General features: G+C 58.9%; 2 protein-coding genes across 3 annotated transcripts in view; one reads left to right on the forward strand and one right to left on the reverse strand.

The window, feature by feature from the left end:
• Positions 1–12,194, forward strand: part of PYGL (phosphorylase, glycogen, liver) — a 14,510-nt gene extending 2,316 nt beyond the window's left edge. Inside the window, exons 3-22 of the mRNA XM_017738806.1 lie at positions 1–230; positions 1,714–1,815; positions 3,124–3,202; positions 3,431–3,534; positions 4,124–4,255; positions 4,901–5,012; positions 5,116–5,198; positions 6,160–6,303; positions 6,439–6,531; positions 6,761–6,907; positions 7,493–7,656; positions 7,758–7,872; positions 8,551–8,652; positions 8,733–8,880; positions 8,975–9,033; positions 9,724–9,865; positions 9,999–10,206; positions 10,282–10,416; positions 11,585–11,651; positions 11,788–12,194. The exon at positions 1–230 is cut by the window's left edge and continues 1 nt beyond it. Coding sequence (XP_017594295.1) covers positions 1–230; positions 1,714–1,815; positions 3,124–3,202; positions 3,431–3,534; positions 4,124–4,255; positions 4,901–5,012; positions 5,116–5,198; positions 6,160–6,303; positions 6,439–6,531; positions 6,761–6,907; positions 7,493–7,656; positions 7,758–7,872; positions 8,551–8,652; positions 8,733–8,880; positions 8,975–9,033; positions 9,724–9,865; positions 9,999–10,206; positions 10,282–10,416; positions 11,585–11,651; positions 11,788–11,976 — 2,555 coding nt within the window. The 3' untranslated portion in view covers positions 11,977–12,194. The remainder of the gene's footprint in view (positions 231–1,713; positions 1,816–3,123; positions 3,203–3,430; positions 3,535–4,123; positions 4,256–4,900; positions 5,013–5,115; positions 5,199–6,159; positions 6,304–6,438; positions 6,532–6,760; positions 6,908–7,492; positions 7,657–7,757; positions 7,873–8,550; positions 8,653–8,732; positions 8,881–8,974; positions 9,034–9,723; positions 9,866–9,998; positions 10,207–10,281; positions 10,417–11,584; positions 11,652–11,787) is intronic.
• Positions 12,195–12,461: 267 nt separating this feature from the next.
• ABHD12B (abhydrolase domain containing 12B) overlaps positions 12,462–17,591 on the reverse strand; it is a 6,669-nt gene continuing 1,539 nt past the window's right edge. The window contains exons 2-13 of one of the 2 annotated variants that reach the window (XM_017738908.1): positions 16,083–16,210; positions 15,557–15,659; positions 15,353–15,472; positions 15,019–15,049; positions 14,817–14,862; positions 14,597–14,726; positions 14,346–14,386; positions 14,039–14,118; positions 13,765–13,847; positions 13,191–13,269; positions 12,934–13,058; positions 12,462–12,597 (exon numbers count right to left, since the gene is read on the reverse strand). In XM_017738908.1, coding sequence (XP_017594397.1) covers positions 12,576–12,597; positions 12,934–13,058; positions 13,191–13,269; positions 13,765–13,847; positions 14,039–14,118; positions 14,346–14,386; positions 14,597–14,726; positions 14,817–14,862; positions 15,019–15,049; positions 15,353–15,472; positions 15,557–15,659; positions 16,083–16,210 — 988 coding nt within the window. In that variant the 3' untranslated portion in view covers positions 12,462–12,575. The other variant, XM_017738907.1, reaches the window with a different exon arrangement.

Here is a 17,591-nt window from a genome sequence, read left to right on the forward strand (position 1 = left end):
TGTCGGACCAGGAGCGGCGGAAGCAGATCAGCATCCGCGGGATCGTGGGCGCCGAGAGCGTGGCCGAGCTGAAGCGGGGCTTCAACCGGCACCTGCACTTCACCCTGGTCAAGGACCGCAATGTGGCCACCCCACGCGATTACTACTTCGCCCTGGCCCACACCGTGCGGGACCACCTGGTGGGGCGCTGGATCCGCACCCAGCAGTACTACTACGAGAAGGATCCCAAGGTGGGAGCGGTGGGACATGGGGGGAGCCCCTCCGTGCAGGGCGGGGTGCTGGGAACCCCCCACGGTGGGTCCTGGGTTGTGGCTGGGGTGGGATCCATGGGAACCCCGGGGATGTGAACCCTCCCTCCGCGCTGGAATAGCGGGATTGGCGGGGCTCGGTTTTTCGTGGATTTAGGGCTGTTCCGGTAACTTTTTCGAAGAGGAGGGACTGGACTTTACCAAACGAGGCCACTGTCCTTTGCTTTGCAAAACAAACAGAGCGCGGCTTGGCCGGGAGCGGGGTGCAGGGCATGGGAACGCCGTTTGTTGTCCCGCGGCGCCGGCGTGGGTGCTGTCTACCAAAACCAACTCCAAAGCCTTCCCGGGGAAATTATTGGAAAGGCTTAAAGGCACCCGAAGCCAACCACAAACAGGTCTTGTTTAACACAAGTGATCCCAAGCGTGAGAGATCCGGTTTGTGCAGGAGTTGCTGTGCTGCTGCTCGTCCCGCTGGCTCGCTCCGGGCTCTGCCGCGGGGGGATTAAGCCTTAATCCCCCTCCTGACACCTGGATGTCCCTGTCGGCATCAATTTCCTCCCTGCCAGCGCCTCGCTGGGACCGTGCCAGCCGCGATAGCTCAGCACTCCCCCGTGTTGTGTAGGGGTGAGAAAAAGGAGCTTCTTCCAGGCTTTGGAGCCGGGACTCTCCCGTCCAGCCGAGGCGTGCTGGGTGCTGTCTGCCTGGAGTCGCTGCTCCCAGCTCTGCTGGAGGGAAACCAGGAATCCCAGCGGATCCTGTGCAGCACATCCTGCCCGTGGCAGGAGCGTTGGAACGACACGATCTTTGTGGTCCCTCCTAATCCAAACAATTTTAGGACTCCAGGATTCTATCCCACCTCCACTCCCGGCCCGACCCCGCGCAGGTCCTGGGGAAACGTGTCGAGTCAGCGACTTCCCCCAGCCTAAATCCTTCCTTAAAACCTGCCGGTGCTGACGCCGGCGCACGGCTTACACAAGGCCGGACCGGCCGCATCCTGTGCCCGCGGTGTCAGCGGCAGTGTCCCCTGCTCCAAGGGGACAGCAGAGGAAGCCCCATGTCCCCGCAGCCACCGCCTGGCCCCGGCAGCTCGCTCGGTTTTCCGGTGGCTTTGCAGCCCGGAGTGACGTGAGGAAACAGCTCCTCTTTAAAATTTAACTTTGTGCCGCCTCCGGCGTGCGCGGGCCGACCATCCTGGAGCTGTCCCCGCTCTGGGACAGGGCAGCGGGGCTTGTCCAAATAAAACAGCCTCTTCCCAGTTTGGGAAAGAGCAGGAGAGCAGGGCAGGGGCTCCAGGGCCACCCAGGAGCCACAACCCTGAAATTCCTGGTGCAAACCACCCTGCTCTGTTGAGAGCTGGGTTGTTTCCTGTTTGTTTTTGAGATATCACCCAATAGCAGCTTTTGGAGTCCAGGGGAGCCTCCTCCAGCCCCGGGAAAGGTGACCATGGGGTGGTTTTCTCTTCCAGAGGATTTACTACCTCTCCCTGGAATTCTACATGGGGCGGACGCTGCAGAACACGATGATTAACCTGGGGCTGCAGAACGCCTGCGACGAGGCCGTCTACCAGGTGAGCATCCCACGAGGGGTGAGGACATGGACTGGGAGGGCTCCGTGCTCTCCAGCTCTTGGGAATGTCCGTGTTTTACCACACCGGCTACAAACCACTCCCTGAGCCACTTAGGGAATAAAGGCTGCTCCAGAGCCTGCCCTTGAAAGGCCAGGAGCTGCCCAGCCTGGGAGCTGCGTTCTGGGGAATGCAGAGGGATCCCATGTCCTGGAAGGAAACTGGTGGTTCTGTGGATGAGGCTGTTCACATCCATGTCAGTGGCAGGGAGGAATGAAACCTCGAATTAAGCCCAGCTGGGTGCTGGCACCAGGTGGCACCGGGGTTATCAAAGGGTTTTGGGTGGCTCCTTTTGTCCCCACCCTGTCACCTCTTGTGTCATCAGAGGTGGCCAGAGCGGTTGCACAAGAGGAGGAACAGCTTTTGTTCAAACACTTCAAAGGAGAGGAACTTATTTTTAGGGGGTTTTTAATTTTTTATCCCCACTTGTTGTGACCAGGGGACGTCAGGGCTGGGCAATGGCCCAAAGGTTTCCAGCTGAGCTCCCCGAGGAGTTTTGCATAGGCAAAACCACTTCCTCCTACAGCATCCTAGGCTGGAAAATTTAAATTTCCCTGGAAAAGGGGTGTAGATGCTTCTCACCCTAAAGGGTGATGCCTGGACTTGGGAGGAAGGGCACTGGGTGCCTGTTCCAGAGGACGGAGGTGCTGGGGGAGCAGGCACACAGCACCCAGGTGCCATCCCCAGGGGATTGGGGTGCTGAGGGAACAGGAAGACAGCACCCAGGTGCCTTCCCCAGGGAATGGGGGTGCTGGAGGTGCAGGAATATTCCACCCAGGTGGCTGCCTCAAGGGATAGGGGGTGCTGGGGGAACAGGAACCTGGTGCCTGCCCCTGCAGGACTGCAGCCATGGAGAGAGGGAGCAGGCCTGGGAATAAGCCCTCAGAGCCCTTGGAAGTGTCTGGGACCCCAAAAGCAGCATTCTGTTTATAGCTGGGTGCTCCCCACCCCCAGATCTTGCCCATGGCAAGGTCAAGAGTGTGAATGTCCTTTGTAAAGCCTGGTGGAGTGACTTTAAACATGGCAGATGACCCCTGCCATGGCACGGATACACAGCTGAGGGGGAGAGAGAGCAGCTGCTTTGGGTTCAAATCACAGTGTCCCACCCACAGGGATGGGTCTTGTGGAATTGGGTGCCTTTCCAGCCCTCCTGGAGCCCACCTGCAAGGGAGTGTGTGCCAACAATGCCTCCCCTCTGCGGGGCTGGGCACCCTGAGAGTCTCCAGCCCCTCTCTTTCTTCTCATCTGTAGCTCGGGCTGGACATGGAAGAGCTGGAGGAAATCGAGGAGGATGCTGGGCTGGGCAATGGTGGTCTGGGCAGGCTGGCAGGTGAGTGAGCCCCTCCTTGGCACATCGCTGAGGGTTTTGCATCCACTGTGGGAAGTACCTAATCCTGGGGGATTATTGCTCCAGCCTTTCCAGCACAGAGCAAGGTGCTGGGTGGCTGCTGGCCCTGGCTCCTGTCCCTGTGGGGCCTGTGGCTGTCCCAGGGAGAAGAATCCATCTCCCAGGGATCCAAGGGGGGCCCAGCTCACTGCTCTCCTCTCTCCTGGGCAGCCTGCTTCCTGGACTCCATGGCCACGCTGGGGCTGGCAGCCTACGGCTACGGCATCCGCTACGAATACGGCATCTTCAACCAGAAGATCCGGGATGGGTGGCAGGTATGGATGGAGATGTGTGGCCCTTGCTGTCCCCTGGCACAGTCAGAGCCCCTGGTTCACCTCCTCCCCCTCAGACTGGGGTGTACAGACACTTCCCCTCAGCTTGGAGACTGCTGCTGCTGTGATATTTAAAATTTAGCAGATATTTTCTTGAACAAATTTAGCTTCTTAAGCCAGTGCAAGCTCAAAGCATCCATCCCTCATCCCCGTCCACAGCACATCCTACCCAGGGCCACCCTGAGGGCTGCTCCGTGGCTGCCTGGAGCAGGTGAGGATGGAGCAGTTGTGTCTCTGCTCCTCATGGAGCAGGGGTGGAAGAGGCTGGTTTGGAAATGGAACATTAGCAGTGCGCTGAGAGAAACCTTGGGTTTGTCCCCATCCCCATGGAAGGCACCCAGAGTTCAGGGTGGTGCCTCCAGGCTCACCCTGCAGTGGCAAAATCCAGGTTTAGGGCAGACAGACTCCGAGCATCCTCCCCTTTGCCATTTGCAGCTGGAGCCTTTCCCAGCCATCCTGCCCCAGCCATTCTCCAGGTGGGGAGATCCCCGGGGCTGGGGGACCCTGTCACTGCTCTGGGTCCCTCTGGCAGGTGGAAGAAGCCGATGACTGGCTCCGGCACGGCAATCCCTGGGAGAAGGCCCGTCCTGAGTACATGCTGCCCGTGCACTTCTACGGCCGGGTGGAGCACTCTGCCTCTGGTGCCAAGTGGATCGACACCCAGGTAAGGGCTGGGGACAGGAACATCCCTTTCATGGCTTGTCCCGTCATTTGGGGAGCTCTCCCTGGCTGGCTGCACCCTGGGAATGAGTCCTGCAGAATCCCTGCCGGGAAGGTCGGGCTGGGATGGAAAAGGCAGTGGTGGGGCAAGCTGGGGAGGAGATGGACATAGGGATGGGGATGGGTTTGGCTGCTCCACATCTGCAGCCAAACTCTCCATCTGTGGAAGTGTCCAAGGCCAGGTTGGAGGAATCTGGTCTAGTGGACGGTGTCCCTGCCCATGGCAGGGGGGTTCGAACTGGATGGACTTTAAGGTCCCTCCCAACCCAAACCATTCTGGGATTCTACAAAATACCAGAAGCAGCTCCAGCAGGTCTGTTTGCCATGTGTAGCCCTAAATTAAGCTGCTCCTGACCTTTACAAGCCCCTCTCCATGCCTTGAGTGCTTCTGGCAAACACCAGCCAGCAGGCAGAGCCAGAGGGGTGTCCCCGTGCAGGGGTACCAAGCACATCCCCATCCGTGCAATCCCGCGAAGGTGGACACCACCCTGAGCTCAGCCCTGAGCAGGAGGCTCTGTGGGATGGGAGGGCTCCAGGGGGAGCAGGGGGGAATCCCAGCCCAATTCCAGCTGCCCTGGGGATGCCACAGGTGGTGCTGGCGCTGCCCTACGACACCCCCGTGCCCGGGTACATGAACAACACCGTCAACACCATGCGCCTGTGGTCAGCCCGCGCTCCCAACGACTTCAACCTGCGCGACTGTAAGTGGGAGCTGGCGGGGTGGGGAGAGGTGAGGGGGCCCCACGGCCTCCTTATCCCTCCTTATCCCTCCTTACCCCTCCTTATCCCTCTGTTCCTCCCCAGTCAACGTCGGGGACTACATCCAGGCCGTGCTGGACAGGAACCTGGCAGAGAACATCTCCCGGGTGCTCTACCCCAACGACAACGTGAGTCACAAAGTTTTAGGGGGTCCCTGTTTTAGGGATGGATAAAGAGTGCCCAGATGGAGGGGGATGGGGAGCAGCCCCTCCCTCCAGGATGCTGCAGAGATGTTTTTAGTTGCGTTTCAAGCTGCCTGCAGTGCTTGGATGAGGGTTGCTGCCTCTTACCAGGATGAGTCTGTTCCCCTGAGCTTTGCCTGGAGCGAGTGGGGATGAGCAGGTCCTGCTGCAGAAATGTTCCTTGAGTCTGAAAATGCAGCATGAAGGCAAACTGCTGAACGCTGCTGGTGTTACCCTGGTTGCCCTTTGCAACCCTGGGACCAGAGGTTGTGCCTCAAATTGCACTTTGCACCCCAACCCTCTTGCTCTGGGAGTTCTTGCCAAGCTGGCACAGAGATGTGGTGGGATGCACAACCCTTGCCTAGCCACAAACCAAGCTGTGGAGCAGGACAAAAAAATAAATGGGAAGCTCTCCTTGCTCTGCAGCCTGTTTGGGGCAGGTCCTGATGGTGTTTTTCCCATTTAATCCTCCTCCAGCCTTCCCAGCTGGTGAGGAGAGCTGGGGACACTGCAGCTCCAGTGGTGAGGTTGTCTTCTGCACCTCTTATTTTGCAGACCAGCAGGTTGATGTTTTGTGCTGCATGAACAGTGGTTAAATCCTTGTCTTGGAAATAGCTCCTGGGTGTTAGAGCTCCTATGGCTTCCCTTCCCATTGTCCTGGTACCTTTCCTTGCAGCCTGAAGCTGAAACCATGGAGAACAGGTTTTGACAATGCTCAGCTGGGATTTAACCTGTTTGTACCAGCACATCCCAAACCCCTGTGCTGGAATCTGGGAAGCAAGAAGAGTTGGGGATTACAACTGATGCTGGGGAAAGCACAGAGGGGTCACACCCTGGGATCACCTTCCCCCAGCAAGTGCAGTGAATCCTGCGGGAATCCTGCAATTCCCTGCTCCTCTGCCCACAGTTCTTCGAAGGGAAGGAGCTGAGGCTGAAGCAGGAGTACTTTGTCGTGGCTGCCACCCTCCAGGACATCATCCGCCGCTTCAAAGCATCCAAATTCGGGAGCACAGACAGCGTCCGGACCGTGTTCGATTCCTTCCCTGACCAGGTACGAGCCAGGGCTGCTCTGACCCGTGCCTTGGAGCTTGTTTCAACACCTCCCAGATGCTGCAGAGGTTTGAAGACCCTCCATGGGGTTCCCAGTGTCCCCCCAGTGTCCCCACGTGCCACCCTGCTCCCCCAGGTTGCCATCCAGCTGAACGACACACACCCCGCCATGGCCATCCCTGAGCTGATGAGGATTTTCGTGGACATCGAGAAGCTGCCGTGGGATAAGGTAGGGACACCCCACCTGGCCCCTGGGGGTCTCCTCCACTTGCACCCACGTGCCCACAGTGGAGGAGCCAATTTTTGTGGCTGCTGGGAATGACGTGGAGCAGTCAGGCTGGGTTTAACTGGTGGGGACTGGGAGGAGCTGGCTGGGCTGTGCTGCTGGGCGTGGTGGGAGGACCATGGATGGGTTCTGGCACCTGAGGTGCTACTGAGCACTGGCTCTTCCCTGCCAGGCCTGGGACATCACCAAAAGGACCTTTGCCTACACCAACCACACGGTGCTTCCTGAGGCCCTGGAGCGCTGGCCCGTGGACCTGGTGGAGAAGCTGCTCCCCAGGCACCTGCAGATCATCTACGAGATCAACCAGAGACACCTGGATGTGAGTGTCTGGGAGCGTGCTCTGAGAGGGGGATGGGGATGTGCTGTCAGGACAAGGGGCGTGCACAAACTGATGATGCTGGGTGTGTGGCTGGGGGATTCCAGCTGCTATTTTGGGCAGCTGACGTGTAGGAAAGCCTTTTCCCACCAGCACGTTGCCATGCTGCAGTTAGGGACTGTCGAGAGGCCTCACCTGTTGCATCAGGGACTTGGGAGCTGGCATTTCTTTGCCTCCTAAATGCTAAATTCATCCTGGGAAAGATGATGTTGGGAGTGCAGAGGAGATGGTGGTTTGACCTCCTGGTCTGGCAGTACGAGGCTTTTGCCAAAATTGCCTCACTGGCCAAGTGTGTGTCCCCAAACCCCTCTTGGTGGGAACTTGGGGGGGTCCTTCTATCCAGTGACATCCATGCTGGGAAAGGGCACCCTTTGGAGGGGGTTTGCACTGTCACAGCAGAGTAAAAGCCACCGCTCTGGCTGATGTCAAATGCACTGGGGACACTGCCATGGCCCCTCCCCGTAAGCCATGGGGTGGGACATCCGTCAGTGCCACCACCTCTCACCACCTCTCCGGCTCCACCGGCAGCACATCGCGTCCCTGTTCCCTAACGACGTGGACCGGCTGCGGAGGATGTCCCTGATCGAGGAGGGGGGCATCAAGAGGATCAACATGGCCCATCTCTGCATCGTGGGCTCCCACGCTGTCAACGGCGTGGCCAAGATCCACTCCGAGATCGTCAAGACTCAAGTGTGAGTGAGGGGAGGGAGGTGGCGGTGGGTCACCCTCGCCTTGGAAGGGCTGGTGGTGCCAGGTGGGCGAGGCTGGAGCTGTGCCATCCTCGCCCTCGCAGCTTCGAGGATTTTGCGGCGCTGGAGCCGGAGAAGTTCCAGAACAAGACCAACGGCATCACCCCACGGCGCTGGCTCCTGCTCTGCAACCCGGGGCTGGCAGAGCTCATTGCGGAGGTACCGGCGTGGGGGGAACGCGCTGCACCCACTGACCCTTCCCTGCCGAGCCCAGGGTGCCGTGAAAACCTCAACCATTTACATCTTCTGGATGGTTGAGGAGTTGAGGGTAAAGGGAGGGGATTCTGCCCCTCTGCTCCGCTCAGGTGAGACCCCACCTGCAGAGCTGCCTTCAGCTCTGGAGTCTCCAACAGCAGAAGGACGTGTAGCTGCTGGAGCGAGTCGAGAGGAGGCCATGGAGATGCTCCAAGGGCTGGAGCCCCTCTGCTCTGGAGCCAGGCTGGCAGTGTTCAGCCCGGAGAAGGCTCCAGGGAGATCCCAGAGCCCCTTCCAGTGCCTAAAGGGGCTCCAGGAGAGCTGGAGAGGAACTTGGGACAAGGGACAGAGTGACAGGAGAAGGAGGAATGGATGTAAACTGATAGAGGGCAGGGCTAGATGGGATATTGAGAAGAAATTCTTAGCTGTGAGGGTGGGGAGGCCCTGGCACAGGGTGCCCAGAGAAGCTGTGGCTGTCCCTGGATCCCTGGAAGTGGGATCCAGATTGGATGGGGCTTGGAGCACCCTGGGCTAGTGGGAGGTGTCCCTGCCCATGGCAGGGGGTTGGAACTGGACGATGTTCAAGATCTCTTTCATCCCAAACCATCCCACCATCCGCACGTGCTCTTGCTCCTGTTGCAGAAAATCGGGGAGGACTACGTGCGGGACCTGAGCCAGCTGACCAAGCTGCACGAGTTCGTGGACGACGACCTCTTCATCCGGGAGGTGGCCAAAGTGAAGCAGGTGAGGGGATGCGGGCAGGGGGAGCAGAGAGCAGGGGCTGATGTTCTCTGGGGGCTGACGTGGTCCCTGCCCTGGCCCAGGAGAACAAGGTGAAGTTCGCGCTGTACCTGGAGAAGGAGTACAAGGTGAAGATCAACCCTTCCTCCATGTTCGACGTGCACGTGAAGAGGATCCACGAGTACAAGCGGCAGCTGATGAACTGCCTGCACATCATCACCATGTACAACCGTAAGGCACCACGCCCCGAGGGCACAGCTGTCCCAGGGCTGCACCAGCACCCCTGTGCCCCCCCATCCCGCAGTAACACTGCTGTTCTCTCCAGGAATCAGGAGGGATCCTGCAAAGCTCTTTGTGCCGAGGACAGTGATCATTGGAGGCAAGGTAAGTTGGGTCAGGAGTTTTAGACATTTTGGAAAAAGTCCTTGGAAGCGCCCTGGGGGGTTGTGGGTGCAGGTGTCTCATGGGGCCACGTTGCTACTACTCCCTGACAGGAGAGTGCAGCTGGTGGGGGTCAGTCTCTTCTCCCGGGGAACAAGGAACATGACAGAGGAAATGGTCTCAAGCTGTGCCAAGAGAGGTTTAGATGGGATGTTAAGAAAAATTTCTTCATCAAAAGGATGGTCAGGCATTGGAGCAGCCTTCTCAGGGCAATAGTGGATTCCTCATCCCTGGAGGAACTTAAAAGCCGTGTGGATGTGGCACTTGGGGACATGGGTCAGTGGTGGCCTTGGCAGTGTGGGGGGAACAGTTGGATTCGATGATCTCAGAGGGCTTTTCCGACTTAAACAATTCCATGATTCCATGATTCTGTGTCCATGAAGTTCACCAGAAAGCGCTGGAGTATCACTGGTTGGCTTCAGCTCGAGCACAGCACTGAGTTTGGGTGGGGTTTGGACAACCATCTGCTGTCTGTGGTCATGGAAGCCCCCAAAAACGTTGTGGGGTAACACGTGTTGGATTAGGTGATGGGAGCAGGGATGAGCAGGTTGTTCCCTGGACATGTGGGAGCTGGGTGTGCCTCACCTGCCCCTGGCACCAGCCCTCCTGGCTTACCTGTGGCTTTTCTCCCAGGCTGCTCCAGGATACCACATGGCTAAAATGATCATCAAGCTCATTAACGCCGTGGCTCAGGTGGTGAACAACGACCCCATGGTGGGCAGCAAGCTGAAGGTCATCTTCCTGGAGAACTACAGGGTGTCCCTGGCAGAGAAAGGTACCCTGGGTGGGACATGCTGTGGGGAGGTGATGTCCCTCTACCCCATGACTGTTCACCATGGTCCTTCAGCGGGAAACAAACCCAGAGCTGGTCACCACAAGCCCCTCGTGTCCGTGTGTTTTGTTGGCAGTGATCCCTGCGACCGACCTGTCGGAGCAGATCTCCACAGCAGGCACCGAGGCCTCAGGGACGGGCAACATGAAGTTCATGCTGAATGGGGCTCTGACCATCGGCACCATGGATGGAGCCAACGTGGAGATGGCCGAGGAGGCTGGAGAGGAAAACCTGTTCATCTTTGGCATGAGGGTGGAGGATGTCACGGAGCTGGACAGGAAAGGGTGAGGGCTGGGGATGCCACAGGGCTGCCACCGCAGGTACCTGGGCAGCACCACCTCATACCCTTCTCCCTCCAGGTACAACGCCCAGCTCTACTACGACCGGCTCCCCGAGCTCAAACAGGCTGTTGACCAGATTAAAAGTGGCTTCTTCTCCCCAAAAGATCCCAACCTCTTCAACGACGTGGTCAACATGCTCTTCCACCACGACAGGTGAGGCCCGGGGTGCCATCCATCCCCGGGGCTGGGTGTCTCCCATGGCCACATCGGGGTGGGACCACATTGCACATGGGTGATGATGCTCCCCAAGGCACGGACTCTCCGTGGATGGCCCTTGTCGCATTAATGCCTTTGGGTACGCAGCCCTTCCAGATGATTTTAGGCATCTCAAGGGCTTTCCTGGCCAGAGCGCTGGTCAGCCACGGGCATTGGCATGGGAGAAATGCTTTCCCTGCGTGCCCTCCCAGGGCATCCAGGGTTCTCTGCCAACAAGACATAGGGAAGGGAAATTTGGCCCGAGACTTTGTGTTGGAGGACGCCTGTCAGAGACTGGATTAGATCGATGGCCCGAGCCGGTTTTGGGGTGCTTAGGACGCCCGAGTGTGCGTGTGGTTGGGGTCAGGCCTGGCTTTCTGCTGAGGCAGTGCCCAGAGCCCCTCAGCCTGGTAGAGCTGTCAATCATGGCACCTTGGTACGGAGGGGGGGGGGCGGGGGGTGCTAACCGAGCCTCTGATTGGTCGGATTGTCAATCAATCACACGGGGCAGCATCAAGCAACATCTGATTGGTCGAGCAACCAGAAGTCCCGCCTAGGGGGCGGGCCCAGGCAGGCCGCGGGTATAAAAGGGGCTGAGGGGGCGCGGCCATTGCGGGGTTGTGAGGGTTCTTTGGTGGTGTTTTTTGGCGTTTTCAGCTTATCCACGCTGGAACCCAGGAGCTAGTAGCTGTAAATGTGTTTTTCTGTACCTTTTCTGTCGTTCTCTTTCCTCTTAGTCCTTTTTTCATGGAGCTTTTTGGGTAACATCTTAAGGTTTTAAAGGTTTGTCGGTTAAACCGGCTAAGCAAATGCTAAATGAATTCTAAGTAAATTCTTAATACTAAATTCGTGCTAAGTAATGCTATGATAAGTGGTTTTACATTTAATTCGGTGTTGTATTTACTCCTTTTGCCAACGTTTCCTTAATTTTTTCTATTTTTGCCGGTAAACTTCTGCGTGATTTTTCACCTCTTGAGAGTATCTGGTGGGGGTTTCTTCTTTGCACCAAAACAGAGTAAAGGAACCTTGAGTTTAACCCCTGGGTGTAACAACGCCCTGGATCAGGCAGCCCACCCTGCTCCCACCTTCCTGTTTCTCCTGCTCCTGACTCTTTCCTACTTTGCAGGTTTAAAGTCTTTGCAGACTACGAGGCTTATGTCAAGTGCCAGGAGAAGGTCAGCGAGCTGTACCTGGTGAGTGCCAGCCCGGGGACAGGGCAGGGCAGACACAGCATCCCATCCTGGAGAAGGGACATGCGCAGAGATGGGGTCCTGTGCTGCTGCAGGGGATCCCAGAGCCTCCCACCCCATCCCACCCCTCTCCTTGCAGAACTCCAAGGCCTGGACCAAGATGGTCATCAGGAACATCGCAGCGGCCGGCAAGTTCTCCAGCGACCGCACCATCAAGGAGTACGCCCGGGACATCTGGCACGTGGAGCCCTCGGACCTGAAGATCCCCCCGCCCAATGAGCCCCGGGACGCGGGGCAGGACAAGACCCCCAACGGGACGGCGGCGTAGGGGCCGGAGCCAGGGGCCGCGAGCACGCGCGCTGTAAAATTCTCTGCTGTCCGAGTCTCTGTGTTGCTGCTGCTGGCTTTCCGTAGGGGTGGGCAGAGGGGGAGGGGTTTTTATAACGTAAGTGTCGTGTGGAAAGCGAAACCACGTCGCCCTGTTGCTTTGCATTAGGTGCTAAAAAATAAAAAAGTGCCATTGGAGTCCGAAGGGGGCTGCTTGCTGAAGCCTAAAATTAGGGCCGGGCTTGCTTGCACCAATGCTCACGCAGGAAGAGGGCTGGCCTGGGGTGGGGTGGGCAGCACAGCTGGACACAGCTGTCTGGGTGCTGCTGAAGCAGGATAGGGAGGTGCCAGCCCTGAGGCACCCATGCCAGGCCCATGTACCCCCAGCAATGTCCCATGGGATGCTCCCGGTTGCGGCTCTGGTGACCCAGACCACATCAGGGTCTCCATCCCTCGAGGAACCCGCAGTATCCTGGAGGCAGAGGGTGACTTAAAAGTTTCTCAATAGTTTTTATTGCTTACAGCAGTAAGTTCAGTGCCATGGGGGGGTCCTGGAGTGGATTTGAGGGAGCATGTGATCAGTGCAGGCAGCAACTGGCATCACTTCACGTTTAAGAAGTCTCTGCAACAAGATGTAATAAATCTCACACTGTCACTGACCCTCCTGTGCTGTGTCAGAGCCTGATTTGTGATCCCTGCATGCGGGGCTTGGAGCATCTCTGCAGGGCAAAGAGGAGCTGGTGTCCCCAGGGCCACCTCCCCAAGCCACCCAGCCCGAGGACAGGCTCAGGGCATTGGGGAGTGACTGACGTTTAGAAAGTGATGCCAGCAAACACCGTGAGGAGGGGAAGGAGCAGGGAGCAGGCAGCTGTGTGCTTGCAGCAGGACAGGTGGCACCAGCGGAAGAGGAGGCCAAGGCTCATCCTGTGCCCCCCCATTTCTGGGGAGCAGCACTTACTTCACCAGGGCAGGCAGCTCTGGGTGGAAGGAGATGTAGTCGTGGCCCAAGCCCAGCTTCTCAAGAAAGGTAACGAACTTCACCTTGGATTTGTCCTTGTAGGCTTCGCGTGCTGTCTCATAGAGCTGCCACGGGGCAGGAGCGCGGTCACTGGCACGAGCAGGGGACCCCACACCCCTTCTAGGGGCTGGCCATCCCCTCTCTGGCCACTTCGGCCCCCCAAAGCCAGGCTCAAAGCCCGGGTGGCAGGTGCCCACCTTGCGTCCCAGCTTCGGAGGCACGACTCCATCATCTTCTGCGTGCAGGATGAGGAGGGGGCAGCCCAGCACCTTCACGCTGCAGGCAGCAAGCACAGCTTGAGGACTCTCCCCAGAGCCAACAGACCCACAGGAGCCTCCCCAATCCCTGTTAAAATTCCCACAGCACCCCTCAGAGCCATCCCTGGCATGCCCACCTGGGTGATGCCCATGCTGCTTGTCCTGGCACGGCAGCACCAAGCACCCTAATCACCTTAACCCCCAATTGTGGGGTCACCAGGTTTCAAAAGCACCCACAAATCAAACTGAATTTGGGCAGGCTGTGTGTGCTACAAGGAACAGGAGCGGGAGGTGCCCAAAAAAAGGCTGGTGGTTTGTGGACTTTGCTCAATAATCAAACTGATACCTGACATTATGCAAATAAAAAGTCACTCCTGAAGTATGGATAAGCTGGGTAAACACAGGAGCGCAGGGATTTCAATGGGGTGAGGGACACCTCTCCTCGGCCAGGCGGTTCTGGCATCATTCCCACAGCCCCTGGGGACGGCTGTGCCCCTTCCCACCAGGAACTCACTTCTCATCACTGCGGAAGAACATTCCTGCCCGAGCCAAGGAGTCCAGGATGAGGTACTCAAAGCCCGGGAACTGCCGGTAGATCTGGCAGGGAGAGAGTTTGGGGGTGCTAAGCCATGGCTTGGATTCCACTGCGAGGGGGGAGACCCAGGGAGCTGGGGCTGACACTGCTGGGGGACCCCACAGGCAGAGCCTGTCACCAACTGGGGACCCCAGAGGCCGAGCCCCCTCCTGTCACTGCTGGGTGAGCCCCCAGGCAGAGCCCCCAGACTCACCTTGGTGAGGGGGATGTTGGCGGCCGCCTCTCGGATGTTGGTGTAGGGAGACTCCAGGACGACAGCATCAGCCTGGACCCCTGAGGGCAGAGTGAGGTGGGAGTGGGCATGGCTGGGGGGGCTGTCCCCCCTGCCAGGCTGCTGCCACACTTCCCTCCCAGGCAGCAGTGGGGCCAAGATGTCCCCATCGCAGTAAGGAGGACAGGGAGGGCTCCTCATCTCCTCTGCAGCCCCAAAATCAGGCCAGGGCAGTGCAGAGCCTCAGGGTGACACTGCATGGGGACAACCCTTCCATGCTGGCCCTTACCTCGCTCCTCCTGCAGCTTCCTCACTGCATTGGTGGCAATCCTGTGACAGGAGAGGTGGCAGTGAGGGGGAGCAGCAAAGGGGGGGATGCACAGCTCCCTCAGATTCCCCCTTGTTGGCTGCGTTTGGCTCTGCAGGGGCCTCTACCAAGCAGCTGCTCCAAGCCCTTGGTCCATCCCTGGGTGGCACCAGTCTGGCAGCAGTGTCACAGGGCGGGCTCTGATGTGCCACCATCCTGCCTCCTGCACCTACCCTGTCCCCAAGGAGTGTCCCCAGAAGACGATGCTGCTGTTCCCACTCCGTGCTTTTGCCCAGTCATAGAGTGCCAGGACATCTGTGGTGAAACCGCTCTCTGTGGGGTGTCCACTGGAGTCCCCATAGCCTGTGGGGGACATGGCTTGGTGTCATGACCCTGGTGGGGACAGATCCTAAGAGGGGGATCACCCAGTAAGAGGCAGAAGGACAACTTTACCTCTGTAATCAAGAGCCAGGATGTGGAAGTCAGCAGCCCCCATCATCTGTCAGAGCAGCACCAAGTTATGTCCTGGCAGGGGATGCACCCCAGGACCCCCAGCACAGCCTGTTCACTCTGCACAGGGTCCTTCTGGGGTCCCCAGAGCCAGCAGGAGCCTTAATCCCAGCAGATCCCAGTGTCCCCACAGGGCACCACTTACCTTCAGGAACTGGACGCGGTGACTCGCAGCCCTGATGGGGAAAACGGGGTTAGAGCTTGGGGAGACCCCAAGGGACCCTCATTCCAGCGCCAATGTAGGTGAGGAACCAGGGTGACCTTAACCCAGGAGGGAAGAGCTGGATGCTGTGGGCTGGGTGGGTTTTGACCTTCCCCTTTATTTTCTAGGGATTTTCCTTGACTGCTGGGGTCAGAAACCACCATAGCAGCCCCAACCCCACAGCACTGCTGGCTGCTGCATCAAGTTTGCTGCTTCTCACCTCAGAGCAGCCACTGCACCTGTCCTGCCCTGCTGCAGCAGCACCTCAGGCACTCACCTGGTGCCCCCATTGCCGTGCAGGTAGATGATCACGGGGTGAGCATCAGCAAGAGCCTCCTCGTACCAGCGCTGGTCCTTGCCCTGCGCCTCGGCCCCTCTGCTGCCCGGCACCGTGTGCCTGGGGGGACAGCGGGGTTACCCCGGGGGCTTCCACCAGGACGCTGCTGTCCCACATGGAATGCTGTGGGGATATCCTGCTCACCAGATGCCAACGGTGACGCCCGGCTCGGTGGTGAGGTGCAGGCTGATGGTGTTGCTCACCAGCAGCTCCGGCCGCCGAAAGTCCACGAAGAAGGGGAAGGCCACTGATGGAGAAATCGTCATCATCCAGAACCCTCCTACCCAGCTGCTTTTATACAATTCTTTCTAAATCAACGTGTTATCTGTTTGAAATGATCAAGGGCCATGCTGAGCCACGCGAGCTCAGCCCTCTGCCGCCTCCTCCCACCCGAATTTCCAGCCCCGCTGATGCTGAGCGTGCCCAGGCGTGTTGTAACTCCAGGCAGCAAACAGGGTGAGCAGCACCACGTTATTAGAGCTTGCAAAACACGGGAGAAGATCCCTCTGTGCCTCCTCTGCAAGCCCACGGCACAGCGGGAGTCGGATAAGCACTGTCCCGGTGCCACCCAGGCACCAGGTGTGGTCCCAGCCGTGTTTTGGGGGGGCTGCAGCAGCCAGCTGAATCCCTGCAGGGGTTCTCCCGGCTGGGACAGCCCCAGGATACTCACGGAAGTTCAGGTAGACAAATTTGGTGAGCACGCTGGGGAAGAGGCGGACGAGGAAGGGCACGGAGATGTAGGTGAGGAGCGGGGCCAGGAGGAGCGTGCGCAGTCCTGGGAGCCAGGAATGCTGGGCCCTGCAAGGGAGGCATGTGTTAGCACATCCCCCACCCCCATCCCAAGGGTTTTGGGGTGCAGGAGAGCAGGCTCCCCATTCCCAATCCCAACCATGACAGTTGGATACAGCTTTTTATTACAAGGGCCTGAGGTTGGTCCCAATCCCTCTGGGAATGGGAACTGGATCCCCACCCCAGTGCTGTGTTTGGCTTTTGGGATCGGAGTCAAGGTGTCAGAGCAGCCCCACTGTGACACAAGGTGACAGAGGCCCTGATTTGGTCCCCCACACTCTCCCACGGGATGCCTAGAGACAGGAAGGGCAGCTTCCCACGGGACGCTGGGAGGCAGGAAGGGCAGGGAACGTGCCAGGGCCGGGAGCTGCAACTCAAACCAGCAATGAGGAGCAACCGATACTCTGTGGCAACACCCCGAGTCCTGGCTGGAAAAGCACAGTCACAGACATGTCCCCAAGCCTGGCATTAAGAGCTTCTGCAACACTCCAGGGACAAGGAGGAAGGTGGGAAAGGGGCCTGGGGGTGACGTCCCCCAGTGCCACCAGTACCACTTCCAACAGTGTCCTGCTCCAAAGGGCTGTGGGGACACATCCAGCTGCTCTCTGCAGCAGCAGGACACAGCCCCAGCCCCCAGGAGGGGAAAGGAAAGCCAAGAGCTGCAGCTTTCCTGGCATCAACATCCCCCGTGGGCATGGGGGATTTAGGGCAGAGGTTTGTGATGGGAGCCAGGCACCGCTCAGTCCCTGCCAGCACATGCACAGGGTCAGCGTCCCTCCTGCAGAAAGCACCCGGTCCATTCCCTGCCCTGGGAATGCTGCAAGACCCTAAGGAAGGATTGCAAAACGGGTGCCAGGGCAGGATGGCACCGGTACCCAGGGAACAGGCACCCTTCCCGGGACGGTGTAGGGTTGCACAAGCCGTGCTGGAGTTAGGGGCAGCTCCACAAATCCCCCAGGACGCTGGCACGAGCAGTCCCGCTGCACACCGGTGGAGTGGAACGGGCCGGGAATGCCCTGGAGAAGCGGCAGGGAATTGTCAGGAGCTGCTCTTGGTCTACACCCAGCGCTCGAGTGCGGCTCACACGGCCCTTGCACAACACCGGCTGCAGGTGAGCACTGCCCCGTCCCGACCGGGGCACAGGCCCACCGAGGGCACCTCCGACAGCTGGCACGGTGGCCACACGGGACAGCAGGGTGACAAGCCACAGCACGGCATCGGGGTGGGACACAGCCACAGGACAGGACCGTGGCCGTGGCAGGGTGACATGGGGACATGGCCACAGCCCGGAGTCACCGTAATGGCAACATGATACGGGGACGTGGCCACACGATGGGGTCACGCCAGTGGCAGGGGGGGGCGGGCGCGGGGGGGGGGGGGGGGGGGCGGG

Source organism: Corvus brachyrhynchos, unplaced genomic scaffold (genome assembly GCF_000691975.1).
Source record: "Corvus brachyrhynchos isolate BGI_N302 unplaced genomic scaffold, ASM69197v1 scaffold245, whole genome shotgun sequence".
Taxonomy (NCBI): Eukaryota; Metazoa; Chordata; class Aves; order Passeriformes; family Corvidae; genus Corvus; species Corvus brachyrhynchos.